Raw genomic sequence first — 27,451 nt, forward strand, 5'->3', positions numbered from 1 at the left:
ACCAACCGGAAGTTGTTTCTTTAGCGCATGTGCACAGCACCGGATAAAGCCTGTCCGACAAAAGCACCAGGAACAATCACGTTGGCTAAAATCGCATTCGGTGATTGGCCAAGAAAGGGCGGTGGCGGGGCGTTATGTTGTCACTTCCGGCGGTAACGAAGCCGGTGGTTTTTCTCAGGTGGTCGCGCGCGCGGGATAAAAGGAAACAGATCTGGCTTGGGAAATCGGCTTCCCTGCTCCGCCATGGCCTCTCTGCTCAAGGTGGACCCAGAAGTTAAGATCAAGGTATGGGAGGAGGGGGAAATTCTAATAAGCCCGCCACGGGCGTGCCTTTAGGCATGTGCAGAGTGCTAGAGAAGGTCACGGGGAATACAAGCTTCCGCCACGGCGACTATTTTTGCCAGTCGAACGTGATCAAAGTATGATAAATTTTGTACAGCGACCAGCCACAAATCCGTTGAACGCCACGTGTTTGGATCAAGTGATCTGCCGTTGGGAGCTTTACTGGTACGGCGTTACTGGCCTTTCATTTGTGAGCCAGTCTGCTTTATGAACCGAAAATTCCTTTAAGTTATGCAGGTTGTAGCCAAATAAACACGGCAGGCTGCTGTTTATTCTTATTATGGGCGTTAAAACCGGCGAAGCAGTAATTCTTACTGCTTCCCATGGCAATGAAAACAAGATGTTTGCGTTAGAAAATAATATTTTTATCTGGCGAGATTATTGAATTCCACGAAAATTATATGTTTCACACATTTCCTGGGTGGATTATTTATTTACCTTGAAAAGCACACCAATTTATATAATCTAGGAACATAATTCAAGATTATTAATCATTCAACCAGCATGCTTCTTGGAATAGCTAAGATGTGTGGCTTTATAGCAATAATTTTGATTTTAACAAATGTTCTGTTCCTCTACAAAGGCATGAGGTAATTTACTATTTATTTGGATAAAACATAAGTTATTTTTTAAGTTACTGGGCAAAATGGTAGTTCCATTTGATATCAACAGGATTATGTGTATTTCACTATGTCTTATAGTATTAAATAGGATTAACTTAAATTGCATTTAAGAGTAATATCATTCAGTATGTCTAGTAAGCATATCTGTTTATGGACAAAATGTAATTATGGAATATTTGTGAATAATTGTGAAAGAAAATAAAAATGTGACTCTACAATAGTCATAGTTGTGTATATTTCAAAGATAAATCCTGATACATATAAAAGATTTACACACAATAATACATTCTGAGTAATTTTGAGGGATAAGACAAAATAATATGTGATAGAAGAATATATTGTAATTTTAATGAAAAGATAGACTTTTGAATTGGGAAAAGTTAAAATGAAAAGAATTCAGATCAAATGAAGGTAAATAAAGGCATGATAGGAGAGTATGTTTCAGTTCTTACATGTCACTACAAAAATAAATCCACACAGTTCAATGTGATGTTGCTTAGATTAATCTTTCTAGGATTTTGTGCTGAAAAGTTAGTGATTAAAATTTAATGCAAAACACCAGCAGATCACAGTGGAAAAAAGGGAATAAATCAACCTAATTGAAAATTAAGCAGAAATAAGAAGCATGGCAAGGTGCAAGAAGATAAAAATCAGTAAAAATATTTTCAACATGGAAGAACAATAACTTGAATATAGGTTTAGGTAGAAACTAATGTTTTTTTTAAATATTGGAGAAACTATCATATTACCTCAAGCAGTAATGTGAACAAATAAAGAGAAGGGTAAAAAAATGATTCTCTTCCTGAAAGAATAACATTGAAGAATAACAATTACAGATTTGTGAATATATAAATATTATTTTCTACAGACTGATTTTAAAATCCATCTTGGAGGGAAGATGGGCAGCATAAAAATTTGATATTTTTTTTCTTTTTACAACTTTGTAATCCTTTAATTCAGGGTTGTTGGGGTGACTGAATGGAGCTGAGTGTTTACTGGTTGGATGATCTTCCTGATGCTTACAGCAGATATTTTCTCTTTGTCCCCGAATAGAAATAGTGAATACATATAGTATAAAAGTATGTACATTGCAATTAATTTTTTTGTAAAAATGGAAGATAAAAGCAAACGTAACAAAGCAATGGTACAAAACCAACTGGGTAAGAAGCAAAAGTGATACATGTAATCAACTTCTATCCATTCATTAAACAACTGATTGAAGTTACAACAGTACTGATAAAAGTAGTTTAGGACCAATGCTCACATGACTGTTGCAATAGTCTCATGGTCACATGATCATACTATAGGTGCTTGACAAACTGGCTCGTATTTATGATGATTACAGCATTCTAGGATCACTTATTACCATTTTTTGATTTTCCCAGTCAGCTTCTGATAAGCAAAAGGAGGGAACCTGGATTTGCTTAATGATATAATTCATTTAATGACTTCAGTAATTTAACAACTGCCTTGCTTAGCAACAGAAATTCAGGTCTCCGTTGTAAGTTGAGGACTTACATGTATATAGCAATAGCAATAGACTTATATACCACTTTATAGTGCTTTATAACCCTCTCTGAGTGGTTTACAGAGTCAGCATATTGCCCCCAACAATTTGGGTCCTCATTTTACCCACCTTGGAAGGATGAGTCAACCTTGAGCCTGGTGGGATTTGAACTGCCAAATTGTAGGCAGCTGGCTGCGCCACAGAGGCTCCTGATGTAGTTCCAAAACAGTGACATTTTGAGAAGAGGGTTATACTGGGCCCTAATATATAGAAAATCATTAAATTATTTTAATATAATAAAATAAATAATAAAAAATCTAATAAAGCGTCTGTTTTCTAGTGTCTAATTGTTTTATTAGATATGTCTTATATTCTGTAACAATGATTCAAAAAATCATTTGCAGGTAGGAGTTTGTATCTGTTAGGAGAATTGTAATTTATGCAGATGAGCAAAGATAAAGTGCTTGAGTGATTATGTTGCACCTAATTCAGATATGCTGTACTAAGCTGCACCTTTTCTCTTTTGCAGGTAGACTCTTTCAGGGAGAGAATCACAAGTGAAGTAAGTGACTGATTTCTGCTTGCAATTTCAAAGAGTAGAGTAGAGGCAGAGCTGGAAGGGCCCTTTGAGGTCTTCCTAGTCCAGCCCCCTACTCAAGCAGGAGAACCTATAGTAATTCAGATAAGTGACTGTCTAGTCTCTTTCTAAAAACCTTCAGTGATGGAGTGCCCACGATTTTTGAAGGCAAGCTGTTCCACTGGTTAATTTTCTTCACTGTTAGGAAATTTCTCCTTGATTCAAGGTTGTTTTTCTCTTTGATTGGTTTCCAACCATTGTTTCTTGTCCTGTCCATTGGTGCTTTGTAGAATAATTTGACGCCCTCATCTTTGTGGCAGCCCCTCAAATACTGTATGACTTTCTCTATAGTTTAGTGCTTACTGACCTCAGGAAATTGTAGGACTTTTGTTATGAGCTTTAGAAGTAGCTCAGCTTTCAAGGAGTTTATCTAGAGTTTTCTACTGATCCATACCACAGCTTAGTCTTAGCCTTCCTTTTGCGGAATCAGCAGTTTTATTGATAATTCATGCATCATAGGTGATGATCTTTCTCTTTCAGGCTGAGGATCTAGTGGCAAACTTTTTTCCAAAGAAGCTTTTAGAACTTGATGGGTTCCTTAAAGTAAGAGTTTTATTTCCTTTATTTCAAGAATGATACCTTTATTTCAAGAATAATACATTATCAAATAATAGTCTGCCAGTTATTAGCTTTTAATGCAACATTTGATGTGTTCCTGAGCATAAATATCTCACTCTTTTGGATATTCTGCCCTAGGATCCCATTCTGAACATTCATGATCTTACACAAATCCACTCAGATATGAACCTTCCTGTTCCGGACCCAATTCTGCTGACAAACAGTCATGATGGACTGGATGGGGTAAGGTTGGTCATCTGTAACATTTAATGATTGATTAAAACAACATAATTGTATTAAGTATACTTGCTGATAAACTGGAGAGGGAACAAAGATTTCTAATTTTTGAAGCAAATATCTGCTTTGTAGTATCTGTTTCCTGAGGCTGCTTTTAAGGGAAGAGTACGTATATAATATTTCCTCTCTTCCTTTTTTAGTCCAATATGAAAAAGCGAAAATTGGAAGACTGTGAAGAGACCTTCCAAGGTAGATTTTGTGTTAGTTAATTATTGGCTACCGGTTCTATTTTTGGAAATTTGTCCTAATTGGGGAAAGTGTAAATCTGTCCAGAATCCTATGGTATCCTATGACTCTAGTGATACAGTAACCAAAAAAAATCTACAGATGTTATGTATATTCCTTTTGCATCCGGACATACCATGAACAAAATGCATGTTACAAGTAGCTCCTTAATATTTGATTAGCTCTTTGAAATTTGAAATGATCCTCTGAAATGCTGTTTTTCTGTCTTAAAAAGATAAACAGTAGAGTGTATAATTTGAACAAAGTAGAGATCCCAGAATTGGATGTAACCCCGAAACTGGAAGTTGATTACTTATGACCATAACCTCAATTAGAAAGATCAACATCACTTGCACTATGGGGTTTAAAAATTGGATTAAAAGTGGAATGGAGAAAAAAGACTTGAATTTCCATGAGAAATTGGGGTGTCTTGCTTCCCTGGAATAAGTAACTAGTGTCAGACCTGCACCAATAAGATCCCTTATGAAAGAAAGACTTGACTCCATTAGGTTGAAGTAAAAGATTTTTTTTTAATTAAGAAAGTTGATTTCAGTAAAGTCAGGCTAGCTCTAAGATTTTCCCACATGAAAAAGTACAGAAAAAGTTCCCTTCCTCCCTGTGACCAGTCCATGCTTTGCCAATCAGAGCTCACCAAGATGCTATGAGAATACTGAGAGGTTGTGGGCAATTCACATTCCTTTCCCAGGGTGCATAGCCTTGGTGCCTCTGGTACAAACCTGGTCTTCTCTGGTCTTCATCACCTGTCATTCCCCCCTCCCCTATTTTCCAACACATACACAAAGTCACATTGCCTATTTGTCCACCACCATCCCTCCTCCAGCTTTAGAAGGCAGGAACTAGCAGGACGTACAACTAGTCTCTTTCTATGGCACTAGGTACCAAAGTCTTTGTCATGCCTAATGGTATGCTGAAGAGCAACCAGCAGCTGGTGGACATCATTGAAAAAGTAAAACCAGAGATTCGGCTGCTGATTGAGAAATGCAATACAGTAAGCATTGGTTTGCCTTTTTTGCCTTATGAAATTGTTTTACAAAACGATTATTGGACATGCTGCTTTTAAGAGGGGAGAGATAAAATCAAATGCTTTTCTGAAATTGCAGTATACAAATTCAATAAATACTCTCTGCACCTCTGGGATACCTTTTGCAGAGGTATTAAGGCAAAATTGGTTACAAGTAGTTCTCGACTTACAACTAACTATTTAATGACATTACAATGCCATGGAAAAAAGTGACTTACAACCATTTTCCACACAACTGGTTGCAGAATACTTGACAATTGGATGTATTAATAATGGTTGCAATGCACATGATCACATTTTGAAACATTCTAACAAGCAAAGTTAATGGGAAAGAAAGATTCACTGTTACTATTTTAACTGCAATGATCACTTAACTGTCATAAGAAAGGCTATAAAATGGGGCAAAATTCACTTAACTGTCTTGCTTAGCAAGAAAATTTTTGGGCTCAATTGTGGTTGAAAGTCAAGAACTGCTTGTACTCTGTTTTGTTTTTTAACATTATATGTCAGATAACCAACTCCATATATTGCAGAAGGTAGAGAAATTTGGCTGCTTCTCTGCTGTACAAATATTTTCTGTGTAGACAATTATTAGGAGTATCGATTTTTGAGTGGAGGACTAATACAGTAAGTCATGATTGTGCTCTTGTGTCTGAAGGGCTGTATCTCATCAATCAGTGTTAATCCAATGTTAGAATTGATCATAAGGATATAAGGTCCAAATGTTTGTTATTACTTTTTATGACTATTGTGGAAAAATTGGCCTCAGTTAAGCAAATGTTTCATGCAGAGCTCAGCTAGCAAAACATTTGCAGACTATCCAGAAGGATAGTATTTCTTTAACATGCTGTTTTGTTCTTCAGGTCAAAATGTGGGTACAACTGCTGATTCCCAGGATAGAGGATGGAAACAACTTTGGTGTTTCTATTCAGGTAAATTGACTATTGAAGAGATAACTCTGGGAAATTATGCCTATGGATAAAGTACTATGGATGGAACCTTCTCTTAATGGGGGAAGAACAAATCATTATTTAGAACTTGACTGATTTGTAGGAAGCATTTTCCCTGATATGACTGCTTTTGTCTGAAATGGTACAGATTCTCCTGCCTGAGCAGAGGGTTGGTCCAAGGTTGCTTCCAATTTCTGTTATTGTGCTAGAGTTTAGAATAAAATAGATTTTTTTTTTATTGGCCAAGTGTGGTTGGGCACACAAGGAATTTGTCCTGGTGCAAATGCTCTCAGTGTACATAAAAGAAAAAATACATTCGTCAAGAATCATAAGGTCCAACACTTAATGATAGTCATAGGGTACAATAAACTAACATAATAGGAAACAGTCAATATAAATTGTAAGGTTACAAGCGACAAAGTTACAGTCACACAGTCACAAGTGGGAGGGGATGGGTGATAAGTGATTAACAATAATAGTAATAATATACTCTTCTACTGCATTTTGATTATTTTTATTTCATTTGACTCGGGTTACTTAAATTGGAAGTTAGAATTCATAAGCAAAATGCTGTGATCCCAAGTAGTCCTTGCTTACCAACTGCCTCACTCAGCATTTAAAATTATGATAATGCTGAAAAAAGTATGTCCAGTGACCACATCAATGACATTGTGATGTTCCTCAATCATGTGATTACCATTATGATCCATGCATATTGTCCTGTATCTGGCCTGTTGTTTTTCTTTTATTCATCCCCCGCAGAGCAGGAAGAGATTAGAGAGAAAGAGAGTAAGTAGGCACAGAATGGGGGAATATATACAAAAGGAATGTGATGGTACTAGTTTGAGGCTGGGATCCATGAGCATTTTGTGCTAACACCCCATCATGTTTCCACCTATTTTGTTACAATCCATTCATCTCCAATGTCTCCACTCTACAAGGGGCAAAAATGGGTCAGACATAGGAGAGATTGCCTACCAAAATTGCCTGGTTTCTCTCTCCCCTCCCCGAAATTGGAAATGAAAGGATTTATAAGAAAGTTACCAAGCACATAATGGGCAGGCTGTTTGCATAGCATTCTCATGGTTCCCAGCCTTGGGATTACTGCATTGCTTTCTTGTCTATTTTCCATTATGTGTCTGCTTTCTAGTAATCTGTACCTCTCCAATGATCAAATGTAAATACAAATATCAATTCCATTCTTGCTAATTATCCAAGCAATGGATAATTGCTAGATGAGCATTCCAAAGAATAGAAGAGTAGCTAGGAAGCAAACAAAAGCCTAGGGTATGAAACTGGTCTTTTCAGCTTTGAGCCAGCAGGGATTGGGAAAAAGGGAGGAAAGCAATCCCAATTACAGGTAGCCCATGACTTACAAGCTTAATTGAGCCCAAAATTTCTGTTGCTAAGCGAAACAGTTAAGTTAGTTTTGTCCCATTTTATTACTTTCTTGCCACAATTGCTAAGTGAATCACTTCAGTTGATCAGTTACTAACATGGTGAATCTAGCTTCCTCATTGACTTTGCTTGTCAGAATCTTGTCAAGATAATCATGTGACCTCAGGACACTGCAACTGTCATAAGTATAGGCTAATTGCCAAGCCCCTGAATTTTGATCACGTGATTGTGAGTATGCTGCAACAGTTGTAAGTGTGAAAAATGGTCATAAGTCACTTTTTTCAATGCCATTGTAACTTTAAATCATCACTGAATGGTTGTAAATCAAGGATTATCTGCACTTCTTTTCCTATTAAGCAACCATTTCAATTAGCAGAGCTGCAAGCCCCAATTACTGTTGCTGAACAAGGTCCTGTATTCTACCTATAAAAGTTGTCTGCATATATTGAATTATAATTATCCTCAGCATGAAGTCTTCTCTTAATATTTTCTTGCTGGCTTCTTTGCAGGAAGAGACTGTAGCAGAGCTTCGAACTGTGGAAAGTGAGGCAGCTTCATATTTAGATCAGATCTCTAGGTGAGTATCTCCTTGCAGAGCATTTCAAGTTTTTTTTCCCAATGGGATAACTCTCCAGAGTATACATTGTTGTGTGTCACTTACACCATCCATTGTTGTGGCTCTGAGGTTTGAGCCTGCTTTATTAGAGGACGAAGACTTGGACAGTGGGGAAGAAGAGGTTTTGGAAATGCCTTCCTCCCCAGGACCTTCCTCTTCGGCAATGCCTTCCTCCCTGATTGTGCCTCAGGTGTCAGCAGATAACCGGGAGGGAAGACCTGAGGCTAATCAGGAAAAGGAGGAGGGCATATCAGAGTCTCTGACTGAGAATCCAGCAGAGGAATGCTGGCTTGATGTGAGGCAGAGGCGTAGGCAAAAGTGCGAGCTGCAACGCAGAAAGAAGGGACGAATCAGAGACTGAGATGAGGGACTGACACGCCCCACAGGGAATAAAAGTGGGTGTGTTTGCTCTGGGAACTTGTTCGGGACAACGTGTTACTTATGGAGAGAAGCTTCGGAGTATCCTGTGTGTGGTGACAGCTTGTATGATTTGTATTCCCCTTATCTGGTCGGACTTGGCAGACAGTGTGTGTGAGACTGCCAAGAACTTTATCGGCTCAAAGGAGTTAACTCCATAATTACTGGACTTGCTTGCTTGTTTGTATTTAGTTGGAAATTTGGATTTCTCACCTCGTTTGTACAGGTGAGACATAACAATCCATTATAGCACTTCCCCCTTTTATTTCAGATACTACATCACACGAGCAAAGTTGGTTTCTAAAATAGCAAAATATCCTCATGTGGTAAGTGTTAAGTGGAGATATTAAATTGACTACTGAATTAGATTTAGGACCATTGCGTGGATTAGAAATAATTGAAAAGATTCTAGAGCATATTCTCCTTGGAAATAATAATATGAATCAAATGCCTAGATCTATACTACATAAAAAGTGGGCAGTCCCTAAAAACCCCTAGGAACAATTGTATTGCTGGATCACTTATATTTTCTGGAGATTTAGGATAAAAGTATGAGTAAAATATTTTAAAACATGGTGATTAATTTTCTTAACTTACAGCCTTTATCACTGGACAAAAAAAAAGCCAAAACCTCCCCTCCTCCCACTTTCCTAACTGGAAAAAGTTACCCAATCCTACCCTAAGTGCACATCTTTACTTCAGATTTCCATTCTGGAGTTTTCATATAAGACTAGTTTTCTAATTAGAATTTAATTAATAACATTCCAGAAATGGTTGGTGTTCAGTTTATGAAAATCCTGAAAAGATGACAGATTTTTATACTGTTAAATCTGAGTAATGGAATGAAACTCCCAAGCTAAAAGTTGTCTTAGTGCAGAGACAAGAAATCTGTACTACAGATTCCAGTAGTATTAATAATGAAGGATCCTAAAAATTCCTCATTCCTGCTTATTGCATGGTAGGGACTAAATGGTTCTGATTAAATAATTGTCTCTGTAGGAAGATTACCGCCGCACAGTGACTGAAATGGATGAAAAAGAATACATCAGTCTCCGACTCATCATTTCAGAGCTCAGAAATCAATATGTAAGTTAATGTTTCTTCCCAAGTTGGAAGATAATATCCCTTTTCCTAATGAATTAAGAGTTTCCTGTCACAAAAGTAGGTATGGGTTTTTTGACCTCCCATGTGTTCCTGAATTCAACTCCTGGAACTCCTAGCTACCATAATCAAGTGAGGAGTACCAGAAGTTGCAAATAAAGTATGTTGAGTACTGTATTTTTGTGCTGTTGTCTTTGATTATTTATTTAGATTTATCATTTGTCCAGCAGAAGCAATTATCAAGTCTCAACTTCTGGTTAAATATGGTGATATCTCCTTTCTAAGGAATAATACTTATATAGGCAAGCTAGTGAGTAATAAATTGCATAGATACTAGAAGTCTTGAAAAAGAGATTGAAATTATTACTGGAAAAAATAAATAATTTTTAATCTAGAATGCAACTGTCTATGCAGTTGTGGTTGCTGTCCATCTGAGAATAATAGTTAATATTGTCCAAACCATTGAAATTCAGGAGATACAGTAAAATATATGCTGATTAATGGATAAAACAAGCCTTTAGACATCTTTTAACAAACAAGAAACAAAGAAACAAGAAGTATTAAGTATCCTCTGTGTTATGTGCTGTGTTTTGTTAGAGTAGGAATGCCAAACTCGTGTGGTCCCGGTGGCGTCAGGTGACGTATTAGGACTCCCCCCTTCGTTAAACCGGGCATGGGCATGGCCAGCACAAGACGCATCTGGCATGCAGGCCCGGAGTTCGATAACCCTGTGTTCAAGAAATATAAGCAGATCTTTAAGCACAGTCCCCATATAATTGCCTTTTGTTTCCATATAATTGTGCAGACTTCTTGATTGTAGAACAGTCCCACTGTATATTTAAGGAATCGGCCTCTGATAACATGTGAAACTTTCCAATCTGTTTGGATCTGCAAATACTAGACAAGTGTTTAAGTGATGCTGATTTAATTTCTATTCATACCTAGCATTGATCAGTCTTGAGTAGCTTCTTTGAAGAATGTAAAATAAGGATAGAATAATAGATATTTTTGCTTACTTGGTTAATAATTGGACTGCCTATGCTTTTTTGGGGGTGGGGGAATAAAAATGGGAAATATTACTCTATTCATATAATACATAGAACTTAAAGACTGGGCTCACATAACATTCTAAACCTAATTCAAACCAAATTATGTTATATAAGCCCAGGCTATTATAGCTTCTTCTACAAACCATATTTTAAATAAATTGGCATAGTATAGTTTCTGAACCAGGGCATAATGATAAAAACATGATCAATTAGCTATATTACTTCTACTTATTTTTTTTAAAAGAAATTCCCTGGTTTATTTGAACATTTTACATGTTTTCATGTTATATAGAGAAAACCACAATAAGTTAAAATTGCTTCAAATCTAAAATGAATTAAATGTGTAAAGTCTCCTGCAGGAACTTAATTGAAGGCATGCAAATTCTGCTGAGAAGTGTTGGGAATGTGTTCACTTCCTTTTTTGAACTCCTTAACAGCCAAGTACAACACGTAAGGAGAACTTTTTAACAGAAACCTTTCTTTTTCTTTCTCAGTGAAAGAAATACTAAAATTGTTTTCAAAAAGCTAAAGAGTGTACATATGCAGAACTCAAGTAAACCTAAATCCTAACACTAGTTTATTAACAAAATCATCAATAATGTGAAACTTATGTGTCAGGATTCCAGCAGTTACTCCAATTAAATCATGAGCCTCACGCTACACTCCCAAAACTAAAAAAGATTTATTTAAAGTTAACATTCTACATCCGTAATTAACCTGGGTGTAGCCAACTCTGAGATACGTAATTCACTGTCACCCTTGATCCTGCTTTCCCCCCCACCCCTCTGGGTGTATCATCCAATGAAAAATGTCCATAGCCAAGAGTCATCAATCATGCTCTCCAATTAGATTTTTGAGCGGCAGAAGCTTCAGTCATCTAATCATCCTTTGAAGAAAATATGAATCGAACGTACTTTCGATTCCACACTGCTGCCTGCTCTTTGAAACTCCCCCCTCTTTCTGTTGTCAACTATAAAACGTGTATACAAAATGTTTTATGAGTTGACATTCGGCTCCCCTCACTTCTTGAAGGTGACCTGTACAACACATGCTTACTATTAAGGAAAAAGAAAAAACTGAATATTTCTTGATATGGGGCATATTTTACCAATGGTTAGATAATAAAAACAGAAGTTAGAAATATGGAGATATAAAAGGATACATGTTAAAATGGAGATTTGTTAAAGTAGATAAGTTAAATATTGTTATTATACTATTATTATGATGAATACTACTGTAAACATTTTGATTATGATTGCCTAAAAACAATTGTACCCAGACAATACACTGTTTGATTGAAATTTAATTTTTATATGTTATATAAATAAAACAAATAGAACATTAAAAAGTACACTTCCTAGAGCCCATAAGATGGCAAGATTTAATAGAGGGACCTAGAACACACCCATTCTGCTGGATCTTAACTGATGAGCAGGAATTAGTCTCTTAGGTAATCAGGCCTTAAGTAATGTAGGATTTTTTAGATAATAATTTCACTCTTAAGCCAACTGACAGCCATCGTGGCTCATATAGCATTGGTGACACATTAGCACACCAATCGGCAATTTAGAAATTCTAGTTTTTTTTTCTCAGCCTTAGAGATCTTTCTTCATGAGGCACAGCTATATCCAGGAGTTTAGAAGCTTTCACTTAAACTGTGGGCAAGTGACATAAGTCATTAGCACTGGCCAATAGCAGCTAATACTTTAACAATTGAAAGAAAAAACATATTTAATCATAGGCTATGCAGCTAATTTATATCTTTGTGTTGTGTTCACTTCAGTATTTCTTCCATATATTGTACTATAGGAGTAGCTAATGGAAATGCAATCCCAAATTTCTCACTTGTAAACGTGACAGGTCTTTTGATAACTTGTTCTAATCATAGTTATTGTGATGTGTCAAAGTGATGAAAGTAAAGGTGACAAACACTGAAGATAGGAGAGGCACTAGGTACTTCCATGATGTTGGACTGATAGTGCCTTCCAGATCTACTAGAATAAAATTTCCAAATTGTAGCTGAGAGCAGGACTGTTTTTTAGGATTCTTGTCTGAAACATTAGTGTCTGCCAAAGAAATGCTTTCCATTTACCAAAAATATTAGGAAATGGAGAAAAGAATGGCAAATGACAATACTGGCTGAAAATTTTGGAAGTTGAACTCTGATGACTTTTGTTAAGTATGGGACTAATAAAGGCTATGTTACAGTAATATGTTGATTAATTCAAAGATAGAGTATTCTTTTTCTATTTAAGTTTCAGTCTTGTAGTATGGTACTTTTGGTAGATATCGTAGATATATGTTTTCAAGTACAACAGCATTCATGATTCAGGTCAATACTTCAAATGCAAGCCTATTTGAATCACTCTTATGGTTCTCAATCAACCACTGTATTTTTTTATAATTTTGTGAAAAGAATCCTCTATTCAATTGATAGCATCTTAGAAACATTTGTGGGAAACCCACGACTCCATGAAATTGGTTTAATTTTAACTCGGTAGTTCCCAAACAACCTTGCATTTATTGAAGTATAGAATGTTAAGTTGTTGGGCAACAATCTTTCTAACTTTCTCTGGAGAGAAATATGATACTCATGGCTAATCATATATACTTGCCAAAGTCAGGGGAAAAAAAACTAACAACAGATTCTCTCCTTCTAGGTGACTCTGCATGACATGATTCTAAAGAATATTGAGAAGATCAAGCGACCCCGGAGCAGCAATGCGGAGACCCTCTACTGATCTGGCTGCATTCTGAATTTATGAACTTTTCAGTAGGCTCAAGACAGTCCTTGCCTCAGTTTATGTGACTATCAAGATGGGGAAGCTGGCTGGAAACAGTCCTCACCATACTTTTAGTTAAACGTCTAAAGAAACTCTCTCCTAGTCCTTTTCTGGTTGGTTTTTTTTTTAAATTGGATCTTTGAATTTCTCCCTTTTCCTACCATGTCTTTGAGATATAGAAGGCTAGAACAGAAGATCTCCTATATTGGTAGGAATGGGAGATTTGCCAAGCTGTTCCCGGTAAGGATCCTGAGATCAGCCCTAAATAATCCAGGTCTAGCATCCCTGAGAAACTCCTTTCTAGATAGGTTGTCCCTGCCAAAAGCATTGTCGACTTCTACTCAGAGCTGATGATTCTGGTCATAAGCTTCATTCAATCTTTTCATTGAAACTCAGTGTTTCATCTCAACATGGCTTGCCCTTATCTAACTTGTCCTATCATGCAAATTCTAATAGTTCTAATGCCATTATAAATTTCTCTTTTCTACACGTACATGAATACACACACACACCCCTTCCAGAAATTTATGATAAAGTAAATCTAATCTTGGCTAACAAGGAACTCTAGCACAGCATCTGAGTGCAGTGGGCATTCTCACACTTTTTTTCTTGGAGCAAGGCAAACCTGTTAGACGGTTTAGTAAAATTGGTCTGCCTAATTTCAGCATGAATGATCAAGCTCAGAAGACCTGAAGTACATTTCATCTTAATCCTTTTTTCTTTCCGACTCTACTTAAATTAGCCTAGCACTTGTTTCTGAAGATCTTGCCTCACTTTCAGGAAATGCTCAAAGTGTTCTAGGTGTCCTATTAGGTCTGAATAAGTCCTGTTGGCTTCTTCCACTTTTCTCGTTTCTGATTTTCATGAAAACAGAAAGGGGATGCTATCTATCTGGGATGCTGCAGTTTCTTTTCAGATTTACTATTTATCTTTATATCCATCTAGTGCTGTAGTCTTGTTAGTGGTGTTAGATTTGTTAAAAAATAGACAACAGCAACAGTGGCAGGATGAATGAAGTTTGTTGGCTCCTTTCCCTGCTTGTTTTAAAGAGGTCTTTTCTCTGCCATCTCTCAAGGGCACAGGAGTTTCATTGACCTGAACTCATTGCAAATGCCTCTGCATCACTGTCATTTGTAGCTGGACAAGCCATACCTTACCCAGGTAAAAATTCACATAACAATTGTCCTCACTAGCTGCTCCTGAGAGTAGCCTTCCCTGCTTTTGTTTCCTTGTATCAGCTGCTTTGTTGGATTGTTTATATTTCCTTGCTGCATTGAACCTATGTATGACTTCTATTATGCCGACAAATTAAAAGTAACAGGAACTTTGAATTTATCTTTAATCATCCTCATAGGTACCACTGCATTGGTAACCAAGATTTCTGTCTGTATTCGTTTAATTTTTGCTATTTTATCATTCTTGATCTCAGCCCTATTAGTGAGAAGGAGCTATAAATTTTAGTTCAAAGTTTATTCCCAAGTTTGTTCTCTGATATTTTAGAAAGTTATGGGGTAAAATGAAAAACCTCTATACTAGTAGTTCTAAGCTTTATCAGTGATGATGATGGGGCATGAAATAAGCCCCTTTTCGGATCTTCTTCCTGAGGCTAATATTTTGCCCCATATCTTTATGGTGGTATTTACTTTTTCTGTCTCCTGGATGAAACTTGAAGGCATCCTCACAGTTCTTTTGTAGTATACATTGAAATCCAGTTGGCTTCCAAGCTGAATGAATATTGATAATTCAGAATGGGCTTAATCAGGAGTTAACTGCTTGTAATTCCTGGTCTCATTTCATGCAGCTTGACATTGAAAGCCTTTTGCAATCAATCAGTTTATTTCTCTAGCAAAAACAATGCATCCTTGATCTGTGTCTTCTTTGTAAGGGGGGAAAGAGAGAATACGGATTAAGTAAAGGGGTGAAAGGGGAGGATTCTGGAAAGAATAAGCTCAATGTAATTTCTTCTGGGTCATTTGCTTTAGCTCTGTCCATCTTGGCATGTGATGCAGCCCTAGACCGATTACTTCTAGAGGAACATGGCCTTCCACAGAAACAAAGAAAGAAAATATGATTGCCTCCCTCTATGTTATGATGGTCAAGAAACCACAAGAAACAGAATTTCATCATAAGGGGAGAGGAGCAAAGCCTCAGATACATATATTGCAATCTTTATGTGTGAATTGATAGTGTTGGTTAGTAATGAATAGTGCCAGAGTGTGTTTTCTTAAATAAAACATGTATCTCTCTACTATTGGCCCCTTCAGTCATGCTGTTCCATGCTCTTTTGTTAACTTTTCCTGAACTGAAGCTGAAGAGCACTATATTTGCAGATCCCGTGCATTTCATTCAATTCTCAATTAAAATTTTGTATTATGAATTTGAATACTTAAAGCTTATAGAGCTATATCCTTCCAACATTTCACCACTGCAGAACATGCTAGAGAGATGAATAAAATTATTTATGGTTTGGAAAAATCTGACTTATCCAATGCAGGTGAGTAATTACAGGTTCTAGAGACATCAAAAGGAGTAATACTAGACTGTATGTTTAAATGAAGATACAGATGAGTTTATGCTGGGTGGGGTAGAAATCCTTCTCATAATCTGATTGGGCACTAAAAGACCAGAAAAACCTTAATCAGGTAACTTAAAGCTCTGAGGTTCCAATTCAGTGAATCCTGCAGCTTTTGTTAAGAATATATATCTGATATCAATCAATGCTTTATTTCTACCCCCAATTCTTATGATACTGCTGAATGAAATGAGTGCAACCGTGAATTCCATTTCACACTCTTAAGATGCAAAAAGAATCAAATAATATGATAGATGAACAAAGTTTAGCATAGTAAGGATGAGTCAGCAAGTGTATGGCTGAAATAGTAAGATCTAGCTACACAGAGCTCTCTTTTCCATAGTAACAAACATCTGGGATGCCAGGAGCGTGCATGGAATATTTGACTCCACGTAAGAGTAGCAAGCTTTAACTTGCCTTCAAGCCTCTTGTTCTGTGAGAGATTCCATTTTTCTGCAGAACTATCCACTGTTGGGAAATACTCAAATATTCTGTATATTGTCAGAGCAATGATCTGACCAAATACATTGTTTTAAAGCAAGGTACAGTTGTATGCAAAAAAATTATAGACATTTCTGTTCAAATTCCTGATTTCATAAAAGATGGTGCAAACTACATAATGTAGAATTAAACATGACATCTTTCTATATCTTTGGAAGCTTTTTAATGTCCAGCTTACAAACTCAGAATAAAAGCAATGAATATGACAGGTGCAAAATGTGATAGGTGCAAAAGTTTGCTCACCCTTTCAGTATTTGAAACACTTTGGCAGAAATAACAATATCCAAATCCAATTGGTGGTTTGGATCCGCTTCCCAGAATACCACCGATCAACTGTTCCAGGTTGTGCTGTCACTGCCCATCGCCGCTGCCACCTATTGCCGCCTCCACACCACCTGGAACAATTGATAGGTGGTATTCTGGACTCAGATGTTCATGCTAAATCAGGCTGTGTTGAAGCTGACAGGCTTGTTGCTTTTTTTTCCTCTTGTTTTCCTCCCCGAAACTAGGTGTGCCTTTCAGTTCGAAAAATATGGTAGCTTTTCTTGGGCCAGACAATCTAGAACTCATCCCATGATATTAGTAGTTTTGTACCTATCCTCTTTTCACAAACAAGGGTTGCAGAGCTTACTCTAAAACAGTTTTCCATCATAAATAAGTTGGATGCTATACTTCAAACTAATATACCACCAGAAATCAAGGTTGTTTTTCCTTCACTTGCAGGTACTAAATAAATCAGGTTGGCAACAGTTGGTAAAGGATAAAAAGGCAGGGTTTCATTTTTTAATTCAGTATACTCTTAGGGCAAAACATACATAATAAGCTGCCTGTATCCAAACTCCAAGTTGGGTTGTTAGTTTACACATATGGTTTATTGTGAGGCTACTAATCTGGTCTAGTGAGTTGTGTATATATTAACCAATCAAAGTATAGTGAGAAAGAATAGGATTTGCTCATTTTATAAATACCTCACCCCCACAACTGTCAAAAAAGCAGTGTTTTGCTTCTTAAATTTCTTTTCACATTGTCTCATTTTACTTCTCTCTTATTCAAGTAGTGGGTGGCTGTAAAGTGATTGTGTTTAGAGTGATTCTTGCCTTTTGGAGAAGAATCAACATCAAGAGCTCCCAGGTGCCTACGGGGATCTGTTAGTATATTTAGTATGTAAAATCTGTCCTAGTCTTCACTCTACATATCTTGACTACATAGACAGTAGTGAGTCTGAGCTTCTTTCTCAGATTCCATTCCTGCTTTGAACTGAGATTTATCTGACTTGTCTTGGCTGCAGTTCTTCCTCTTTCTCAAAGCTAATTTCACAGCTCATTATAGCTTGCTGTAATAGTATCTCTTGATGGGGAAGCACTATTGAAGGAGCAAGTCTTATGATTTCGGTTTTATCCTGGACATACAGCTTTGTAGGAACAGCAGATGGCAATACCCAAGAGGCTTTTGCCCAGTTCTAGCTGGTTCATTAATTGCACCCCTACCTAAGAGAAGAAAAACTAATTACAATAACTCATGCCATCATCATCACCAGTTGAACTACTGCAGTGTCTACTTTGACTTGCCTTTAAAGCACGTTACATTTAGCTTAAAGTACAGATCCTGAAGATGAAATTCAAATACTTTGGCCACCTAATGAGAAGGAAGGAGTCACTGGAGAAGAACCTAATGCTGGGAAATATTGAGGGCAATAGAACAAGGACGACAGAGAATGAGGTGGCTGGATGAATTCACTGAAGCAGTAGGCGTGAGCTTAAATGGACTCCAGAAGATGGTAGAGGACAGGAAGGCCTGGAGGAATGTTGTCCATGGGGTGGCAATGGGTCGGACACTACTTCGCAACTAACAACAACTATAGCTTGTATGTTAGTTACTGCTCACCACAGTGAAAGAACATTATAGCTGTGTTGTGAACCTGGACTGGTTACCACTAGGTTGTCAGGTACATTTAAAGGGCTGGTTTTTTTTACCTTTTTCAGGCATGATATTTTTCCGATTAAAATCGGAATTCCGATTTTTTTCGAATCGCCCAGGCGGTGCGAGCGGAGCCCGGGCGAGCGGCGGGCGGGCGGGAGGTGCGAGTGGCGGGGCGCGCGGCGGTCGGTGCGAGCGGCGGTCGGTGCGAGGGGTGGGCGGGTGGGCACGCGGTCGGTGCGAGCGGCGGGCAGTCGGTGCGAGCGGCGGGCGGTGCGAGCGGCGGGCGGGCGGTGCGAGGGGCGGGCGGGAGCGCGCGGCGGGCGGGCAGGCGATTTCTTGGCGCGCAGTGGGAGGTCTCTTTTGGCCGGCCCCGGTTTTTTTATCTGAGGGGAATATCATGCCTGCTTTTTTAAAATGGCATACTTTCAGTATTCCTACAGTAGTGTTAGTTCAACCAATTCAGTTTTGCTGAGAACTGCTGATGGTTCGCCATTTTTTAGGAGAGGAGGAAGGCCAAAACTCAAAGATAAATGCTTTTCAGTAGCAGTACTGTTCCTCTGGAATGCAAATATATACAAACACATACACAGACTTCAAAATTGACTGCTTCTAGAAGAAATTAAAAATGAAGTAGAGGGCAATCTGGAATATGATTCTATCTGGAGTGGTATGTTAATGGCTGCTGACTTATACCATGTTGGGATTTTATGATGTTTATATTTTTATGTAAATTAACAATAGATGGGGCTAAGAATCTTCCAAGATCACAGCAAGAGATTGTTTGTGTCTGCCTGTTTTGTCTCCATCCCGCATCCTAGTACAAATTCTTGCTCAGTTGTAAACATTAGATCTTGAGGATAAAATAGCCTTTTTTCAACACGAAATCTCAATAAAATTACAAGCATATTCTTTTGTAGAGGAAATTGTTTCAGTGGTTTCAAATATGAGTTTCTCAAATAACCTGATTCCATGGCCAAATGAATTGGATATCCAGGTCTGAGGCATTGAAGAGTCTCCATCTTTTGAAGCCGCAGGCCTTGTCCTCTTAAGAGTGTTTCTTTACATTACTGTGGCAAACCCTTCCAATAGGTCTCTCTGAGGTGTTAACTGTTCCCTTTGAGTCTAGGATAATTTGCACAGCCAACTCTCCACAGGACAGAGGTTACACTAATATTGAAAAAAATAGTGGAATATAATTATTAAAGGATGCAAAAGAAGGAATAAAATGAAATGTGAATGACAAAAAATAATGTTTTAATTATTGTAAACGATTAAATTGAGTTTTTGAATTTTCCTGGGGTGAGTTGGCCCATGGTGAGTTGTCCTGTTGTCATCCCATTCTAAACCTAAATGTTTACATACATAAGTCTGTTTTCCTGCTGAATTTTAACTCCTTTCTGTAATGTGTAAACAAGTATTCTTCTTTCCTACCTACTTTTTCCTTATTGCCATTGAATTTTGTTTTCCCTCATCCTCACCCCAATTTAGATTCCCTTCTTGTGGCAGCTATTCCAATCAAGGTTTTTAATTTTGAGAGGGATTTGATTGTTTCTGCTGGAGGGGAGGTAAAAAAGAAACAGTGCTTATATATTTTTATGTAATATAGAAGTTGCTTGCCTGGTAGATGTGAGGGTAGATGAAGAATTAATATATATACAAAAGTGTTTCCTTATTTTATAAGCAACCAGCTTTAATCAGGAGCTTTTAGTTCACTTAATACATATTAACATTAAACCTATGTTTATTAATTTATTAGCTATCTAAAGTCACCCCAAAAAGTGAGATAGGTGGTATGTATATTTAATAAGTACATAATATTTGGGAAAAAAGCATCTCCAGGATGATTTCAGTTGGAGCTGGCAACCCTATGCTAGGGAAGTTGAGCATTATACAGCATTTTTTATTTTTTTATTTATTCTTTTTTGTTGAGCTCATTTAATAGTCACAGGTCTTCGGGGAAATAAGGTTATGCTTTCTGCAGAAAGCAGTCTCTGTCTATAAATGCTCCTTCATATAGTCGGCAAATAAATGTCAACTCTCAAGTATTTTTCTAGAAAGCTTCTGACTTTCAGGTTGTTTTAAAATTGTCTGGGTGATGTGATATTTCCATTATTATTTTCATCATCTATTTAATGGATAGTTGTGCTTTCTTTCTCAAGTAGTATTCTTTGATTAATTTGAAATGTACATACCTAGGGAGTACTTGACCTCTTTCCTGTGCTGTAATTGTAAATCTTCTATACCTTCTAATTTGCAGAATTTCATTAAGTGAACTAGTCTCTTCCTGACTTAATCAAAGAGAAGCTGACACTTCTACTTAAAGAGCATTGCTTTTAATTTCATCTTCTTACCCATTTTCTGAACTTGAAAGATACAGTATTATAAGATTCGAGTGGAGACAGTTCTGTTCCTTCTGAAGCACAACAAATTATATGTGGTAAAAGCTCCATAATTAGATAAAACTCATTCCCATTTCCTGTTTCTAATTTTTCCCTTCAGCTGTAGTTTCAGGGCTTTAAAATACAGGTAATCCTTACAACCATAATTGAGCCCAAAATTTTTGTTGCTAAGTGAGACATTTGTTAATTGAATTTTGCCCCATTTTACGACCTTTCTTGCTATACTGCAAGCCATTTTATTGTCCACGTGAGTTCTCATTTCTCCTAATAGCTGTGTATGTTCATCCACAAGCCTGTGTAAACAAGGCATTATGAACTCTTGCTGAACACCCAGATTCCCTTCCCATCATTTTAGGGGATTTCAATCAAGCAAATTTAAGGAAAGAGCTTCCAAAATATTTCCAGCATGTAAATTGTCCCACCAGAGGCAAAAATACTTTAGACCACTGCTACACAATAGTAAAAGATGCTTATCTGTCTTTACCACGAGCACCTGTTGGACACTCTGACCACTGCATGATTCACCTTGTACTTGCCTACAGACAAAGACTTAAAACCATGAAATCAACAATTAAATCAGTGAGGACTTGGTCTGATGAGTCAAAGCTGAAGCTCCAGGCTTGCCTTGTTTGCACTGATTGGAATGTTTTTGAAGATACCTCTGCAGATCCAGATGAGCTCACAGATACTGTAACATCATATGTCAGCTTCTGCGAAGACTTATGTGTACCAACAAGGAACCTGCAAATATATAGTAAGAATAAACCTTGGTTCACAGCTAAACTTAAGCAGTTACATCGTTCCAAAGAGAAAAGTGACAGAATGCAATACAATCAGGCCAGAAACATATTAACAAGAGAGATCAGAGCAGCAAAAAGAAGCTACTCTGAAAAGTTAAGGAATCAGTTCTCAACATATGAACCAGCAAACATGGAAAACTCTTAAAAACATCACTGGCTACAGCAAACCTCCTTCCCAGACAGAAGGAAATCAACAACTAGTAGATGACCTGAATGTGTTTTACTGCAGGTTTGAAAGGAAACTACTTAGCTGTTGGTGTGTCTGAGATGGGGGTTGTGGAGATAGGTATCTCCACAACCCCCATCTCAGACACACCAACAGCTAAGCATCCTACAGCTGGCCCCAACACATTGGGTTCATAACCTCTGGTGATCACAGAAAAAGAAGTGCAAGATCTATTACACAGACAGAAGCCAGGAAAAGCACCAGACCCAGACAAGATAACTCCTTGATTAAAAGTCTGTGCTGACCAATTGGCTCCCATCTTTACCCGCTTCTTTAATAAATCACTAAAGATGTGCTATGTTCCTTCCTGCTTCAAACGCTCTACTATCATCCCAGTGCCAAATAAGCCCTCCATCAAGGAACTGAATGACCACAGACCAGTTGCTCTAACATCTGTAGTTATGAAGATCTTTGAAATGCTTGTGCTGTCCCACCTGAAAACCATCATGGATCTGCTGTTGGATCCCATGCAGGTTGCATACTGAGCAAATAGATCGACAGATGATGCTGTTAATATGGCTCTGCATTACATCCTACAACACCTTGAATCTCCAAATATCTACTCAAGGGTCCTCTTTGTAGATTTCAGTTCAGCATTCAATACCATCATTCTAGACATTCTTCTAAGTAAATTAAACCAACTAGCGGTACCTGAACACACTTGTAAGTGGATCATAAGTTTCCTAACAGAGAGGAAGCAGCAGGTGAAGCTAGGCAGAATCACATCCGATACCTGTACAATTAGCAGAAGACCACCCTCCCCCCGCCAAGGCTGTGTGCTTTCTCCACTTCTCCCTATATACCAATGACTGCATCTCAAATAATCCATCTGTTAAAATACTGAAGTTTGCTGATGACACAATAGTGATTGATCTCATTTGAGACAACCATGAATCTGCATACAAACAGGAGGTTATACAGCTTGCCTCATGGTGTAACCAGAACAATCTGGAACTGAACACACTCAAAACCATAGAAATGGTGGTAGACTTTAGAAGAAACCCTCCCATACTACCACCTCTTACAATACAAGACAACACAGTATCAACAGTAGAGACCTTCAAATTTCTAGGTTCTACTATATCACATAACCTAAAATGGACACTTAACAAAAAACCTCATCACAAAAGCACAACAAAGAATGTTCTTTCTGCGCCAACTCAGAAAGCTCAAACTGCCCAAGGAGCTGCTGATACAGTTCTACAGAGGAATTATTGAGTCTATCATCTGCACCTCTATAACTGTCTGGTTTGGTCCCCAACCCAACAGGACAGACACAGACTTCAGAGGATAATTAGGATTGCAGAAAAAACAATTACTACTGTTGAGGTAATTCCCTGTTAGGAGAATGAGTGCACACAGGGAGACGTAGTGAGAGTGGTGAGGAATAACACACAACTAGCACACAGATATACTGTATAGTAAAATGTAGGTTTTTACTTCCAGTAAATGGTTAAGCAAAGTCCAACAAGCAGTCCAAGTCATACACGGTTAAAGCAGTCAGTTTTCAGTCCAGGGATAATCTAAAAACAAAGTCCAGTATCATACACAGTTCAGTAAATAGTCTTACAGTAATCCAAGAAGAACGACGATCAGCAACAGTCAATAGGGAAAAATGCAGGAACCAAAAACATCGACCATCAGAACATCTAGCAACTAACAACAACAGAATTAACAACCCAGGTTTCTGGCTCCATCTTATGGCCGTTTGAGGAACCACACCCAATTACAATTTTAACATTCCCTTAAAGATACAGTATTAAATGTCTATCCTGGTTTATATATTTCCAACCCAACTGTTAGGTGACTATCAATTCCTAACATTCTCCCCTTTGGGTAGGACAATATATAACACCTTACAGTTTAAGTCCATATCCTTCACAGCAAGCCTTATGCTTTACAGAGCCTTGGGCTTTTGTAAAATGATCTGCAGTGTTATTCTCTGACATGCAGTACTCCAGTTTAATCATTTTACTTTGCACACATTGTCTCATATTTAAATATCTTAAATCTGTGTGTTTTAATCTTGTCTTTACAGCAAGACTGGAAGCCATCTGTATTGCTGATTGGTTGTCTTCATAAACAACAATAGAATCTGTTACATCAATTCCCATATCAATCAATAGTTGCTTATAACAAACTAAATCTGTACATAATAAAGACAAACATGAGAATTCAGCCTCCATTGTTGACAAACTTAGATGTTTCTGTCGAATAGACCTCCATCCAATCAACACCTTTCCTAATAATACTACAGTACCTGACATAGATTTACGTGTGTTTATGTCTGTAGCAAAACTTGCATCGGCATATGCAGTTAAACTTAGTTCATCCTTAGGCTCCAAATATAATGCATAATGCATCGTTAGTTTCAGATATCTTAACACACGCTTAGCAGCTTGCCAGTACCTTTTAGTTGGCTCAGCATTAAATGTAGCTAATTGGTTAACACTGTATGCTATATCTGGCCTTGACCAATTACTAAGATAAGCTACCAAACAAGGACTGATGAATATCTCTATCAAAAATAGGACTTTGTACATCACCGTGACTAAACTCCTGGCTCAGTGGTGTTTTAGCCGGCTTACAAAGTTCCATTTTAAAATTCTTTTGTAATTGGTTAATTTTATCTGCCTGTGAGATTTTGTATCCTTCCCTAGTTTTATCTATCTTTAAACCAAGATATTGTTTAATTTCACCTGTTTTATTTTAAATTTCTTCTCTAACAGTGACATTATTTTAGTAGCTTCTTGTTCAATTTTGGTGATTAATGCTATGTCATCAGTGAACAATAGCAACAATGAAATTATACCATTACTTTCTTTTTTAAACAAACATGGATCAGCCATGCCAGCTACAAAACCTATCTTAGTTCATTCCTTAACTATACACTGGTTCCACTCATATCCTGATTGCTTCAAGTCATAAAGACTCTTCTTCAATCTCCAGCAATCAGTTGTATTATCATTTTTGATACCTAAAGGTTTCTTTAAATATATAGTGCGTTGCAATGGTGCATGCAGATATGCCATCTCTACATCTAAATGATTTACAATGTATTTCTCCTTAGCTACCCACACTAAAGCTGCTCATAATGTAGTAGCTTTCAGACTAGGTGCAAACACTTCGTCGTAGTCGTTTGCTGTCTGATTGAACCCTTGTGCTACTAACCTGGCTTTATGGGTAACAGTCCCATCCACACCAGTCTTAAGTTTATAAACCCTATGGCATGTTTACCTGGTGGTAACCTGACATTTTTGTATACCTCCAACCTTTGTAAGGATTTCAGTTCCTTATCCATTGCTTCCTGCCAAGCAGCCTGATCCTTAGCAGGATACAGTTTCAGTTCATTATAGTTACCAGCAACTATATTCACTTGGCATACAACACTAGCCTGATATCTATCAGGTGATCGTGTCACTCGGGTTGAACGTCTCAGTAATACAGGGCTTACTGGTGGAATTTCCTGTGCCACCTGCTCCTGTTCTCCTACATCCTTCTGTGCCTGTTCTCCTACCTCTTCCTGTGCCTGTTCTTCCTCTTTCATGGCTATTGATGGTTTAACTATTTCATCTTTAGGGACTACTTGGGTGTCAATTACAACATCATTGTTGTATTCCTGTTCCAGTTTATTCCACCCAACATGCTCAAGAAATTTAGCACTAGCGCTACAGTAAATGTTAGCTGTGCCTTGATCCCAAAATCTAAACAATCTATGGTTGGCTTTGTAACCTACAAAAAATAATTTCCTAGCTCTATGTTGCCCTTTCAGTCTTACTTGTGAGGGAATATGCACCCATGCTGGAGCTCCAAATGTGTGTAGATAACTTAAATTTGGTTTTCTGCCATGCCACCGAGTGAATGGCAATTCACCAGTTGTTGTGTTCACCACATTGTTCAACACATGGTTGCTACACATTATGGCCTCACCCCACAGTGTTTCAAGCAAACCTGAATCAGATAACATAGTGTGAGCCATGGCTTGTAACGTTTGCCCTCTTCATTCTACAAGCAAGTTATATTGTGGCCTGTAAGGTGCAGAACGCTTATGCTCGACACCAGCCAATTTCAGCATCGTTTGGAATCTTTTGTTAACAAACTCAGTCCCGTTATCAGTAACTAAAGTAATTACTTTACTTTTCATTTTTCTCCGTGCAAACCTTAGCCAGTTAAACAAATGTTGGAATGTTTCTGTTTTGTTTTTCATGAGATAGCAGAAACCGTACCTTGAGTAATGGTCCATTATACTCAAAACATAGCAGGCACCTCCCAAACTGGATTTCTTAGGACCAATTATGTCAGTGAAAACAACCTCTAAAGGTTCTTTGGTCTTAAACCCATTCAGTCTGTTTGCTGGTGTAACCTTGCTTTTCTCCTGATTACAGGCATTACAGTTTAAATACTTGCTACAGGGTTTTAATTTTACTCCCTCTGCCAATTTAACAGTTTGTTTCAACATTTTGAAATTAATGTGCCCCAGACGTTTATGTAGTAAATGTATACATTCGTCATGTGGCTTAACGTTGTTATAAACCGAGTTAGCCATCTGCAGCTGGTCATCATGTATCATATATAAATCATTCTCTAAAGTAGCAGTAACACTTTTACCCTCTTTCTCTATTATACAGTTATCTCCATGTTGCTTAATCGTGGATATCTTTATAAACCTCTATTTCTAGTAATGCACTGCGATGCTCCACTATCAACAACCCACAAACCATGGTTTACAGTTGAATTGCTAGACATAGCTAAATTAAAATTCTTCTTAGCCTTCTGGTGATTACCAGTATTCTTTTGTTTTCCCTTCTTACAGAATTTAGCTATATGTCCCCTAGCCCTACAAGAAAAACATTTCCTAACAGTATAGGCAGTTGAACACAAATCCTCTTCTTGTGGTTGTTCCTTTCTCAGATGGTCCCTATCCAGCCGTCTTCTTGCCTCTTCTAACAACTGTCCAGTTATGTCAGTCAATGTCAGTTTATCTCTGGTCAGGACTTCTAGTGAAGATATGTAATCATCATAGCTCTCAGCCAATGAGGAAAGAATGATGTAAACGATGCAGCTCTGAAAATATCAGTTCCTTTTCATGTAGCTCTTGAAAAGTTCTTTTCATGAAGTTCAAATGAGCTAACATATCTCCACCTTTCAGAAGTCATGCTCTAAACAGTTTAGGTGTAAGATGTATGTATGCACCTACACTGTCACGAACATAAATCCTCTTCAAATTCTCCCAACACTTAGCAGCAGACTCTTCTCCACGAATATGGACTAGCTGCTGATCACTCAGTGTTAGTCCAATTATACAAAAAGCTCGTTCGTTGTTCCGTTTAAAGTCAGCAAGCTTCTTGGTATCATCCTCATCATCTGGATCCCAAGCATTTACATCTGGTGGATCTTGAACTACAGTCCATAAACCTTCTCTACGCAGAAGTAGACTGCACTTCATAAACCAGGAAATATAGTTTGTTCCATCCAACCTGGTTATCAG

At 37.6% G+C, this 27,451-nt stretch overlaps 1 protein-coding gene across 3 annotated transcripts; it reads left to right on the top strand.

Moving 5' to 3' along the window:
- Positions 1 to 139: 139 nt before the first annotated feature.
- On the top strand, positions 140 to 15,793 carry PSME3 (proteasome activator subunit 3). 3 transcript variants are annotated; one of them, XR_015745828.1, is made up of 12 exons: positions 140 to 285; positions 3,002 to 3,034; positions 3,590 to 3,652; positions 3,806 to 3,910; positions 4,105 to 4,153; positions 5,086 to 5,198; positions 6,095 to 6,163; positions 8,089 to 8,156; positions 8,884 to 8,938; positions 9,612 to 9,698; positions 13,423 to 13,658; positions 15,528 to 15,793. XR_015745828.1 is itself a non-coding variant. In XM_026687631.2 (11 exons), exons 4-11 carry the CDS (start codon positions 3,851 to 3,853, stop codon positions 13,501 to 13,503), a joined length of 582 nt encoding a protein of 193 aa, XP_026543416.1. In that variant the 5' UTR covers positions 140 to 507; positions 3,002 to 3,034; positions 3,590 to 3,652; positions 3,806 to 3,850; the 3' UTR covers positions 13,504 to 15,793. The 3 variants fall into 3 exon arrangements, 2 of the variants coding, with proteins under 2 accessions (XP_026543416.1, XP_026543413.1); XM_026687631.2 differs by having other exon boundaries at positions 140 to 507; positions 13,423 to 15,793; XM_026687628.2 differs by having other exon boundaries at positions 13,423 to 15,793.
- The last annotated feature ends 11,658 nt before the right edge of the window (positions 15,794 to 27,451 follow it).

This window comes from Notechis scutatus, chromosome Z, assembly GCF_049901735.1.
Source record: "Notechis scutatus isolate UNSWTSFEM ecotype Mainland chromosome Z, rNotScu1.2, whole genome shotgun sequence".
NCBI classification, from domain to species: Eukaryota; Metazoa; Chordata; class Lepidosauria; order Squamata; family Elapidae; genus Notechis; species Notechis scutatus.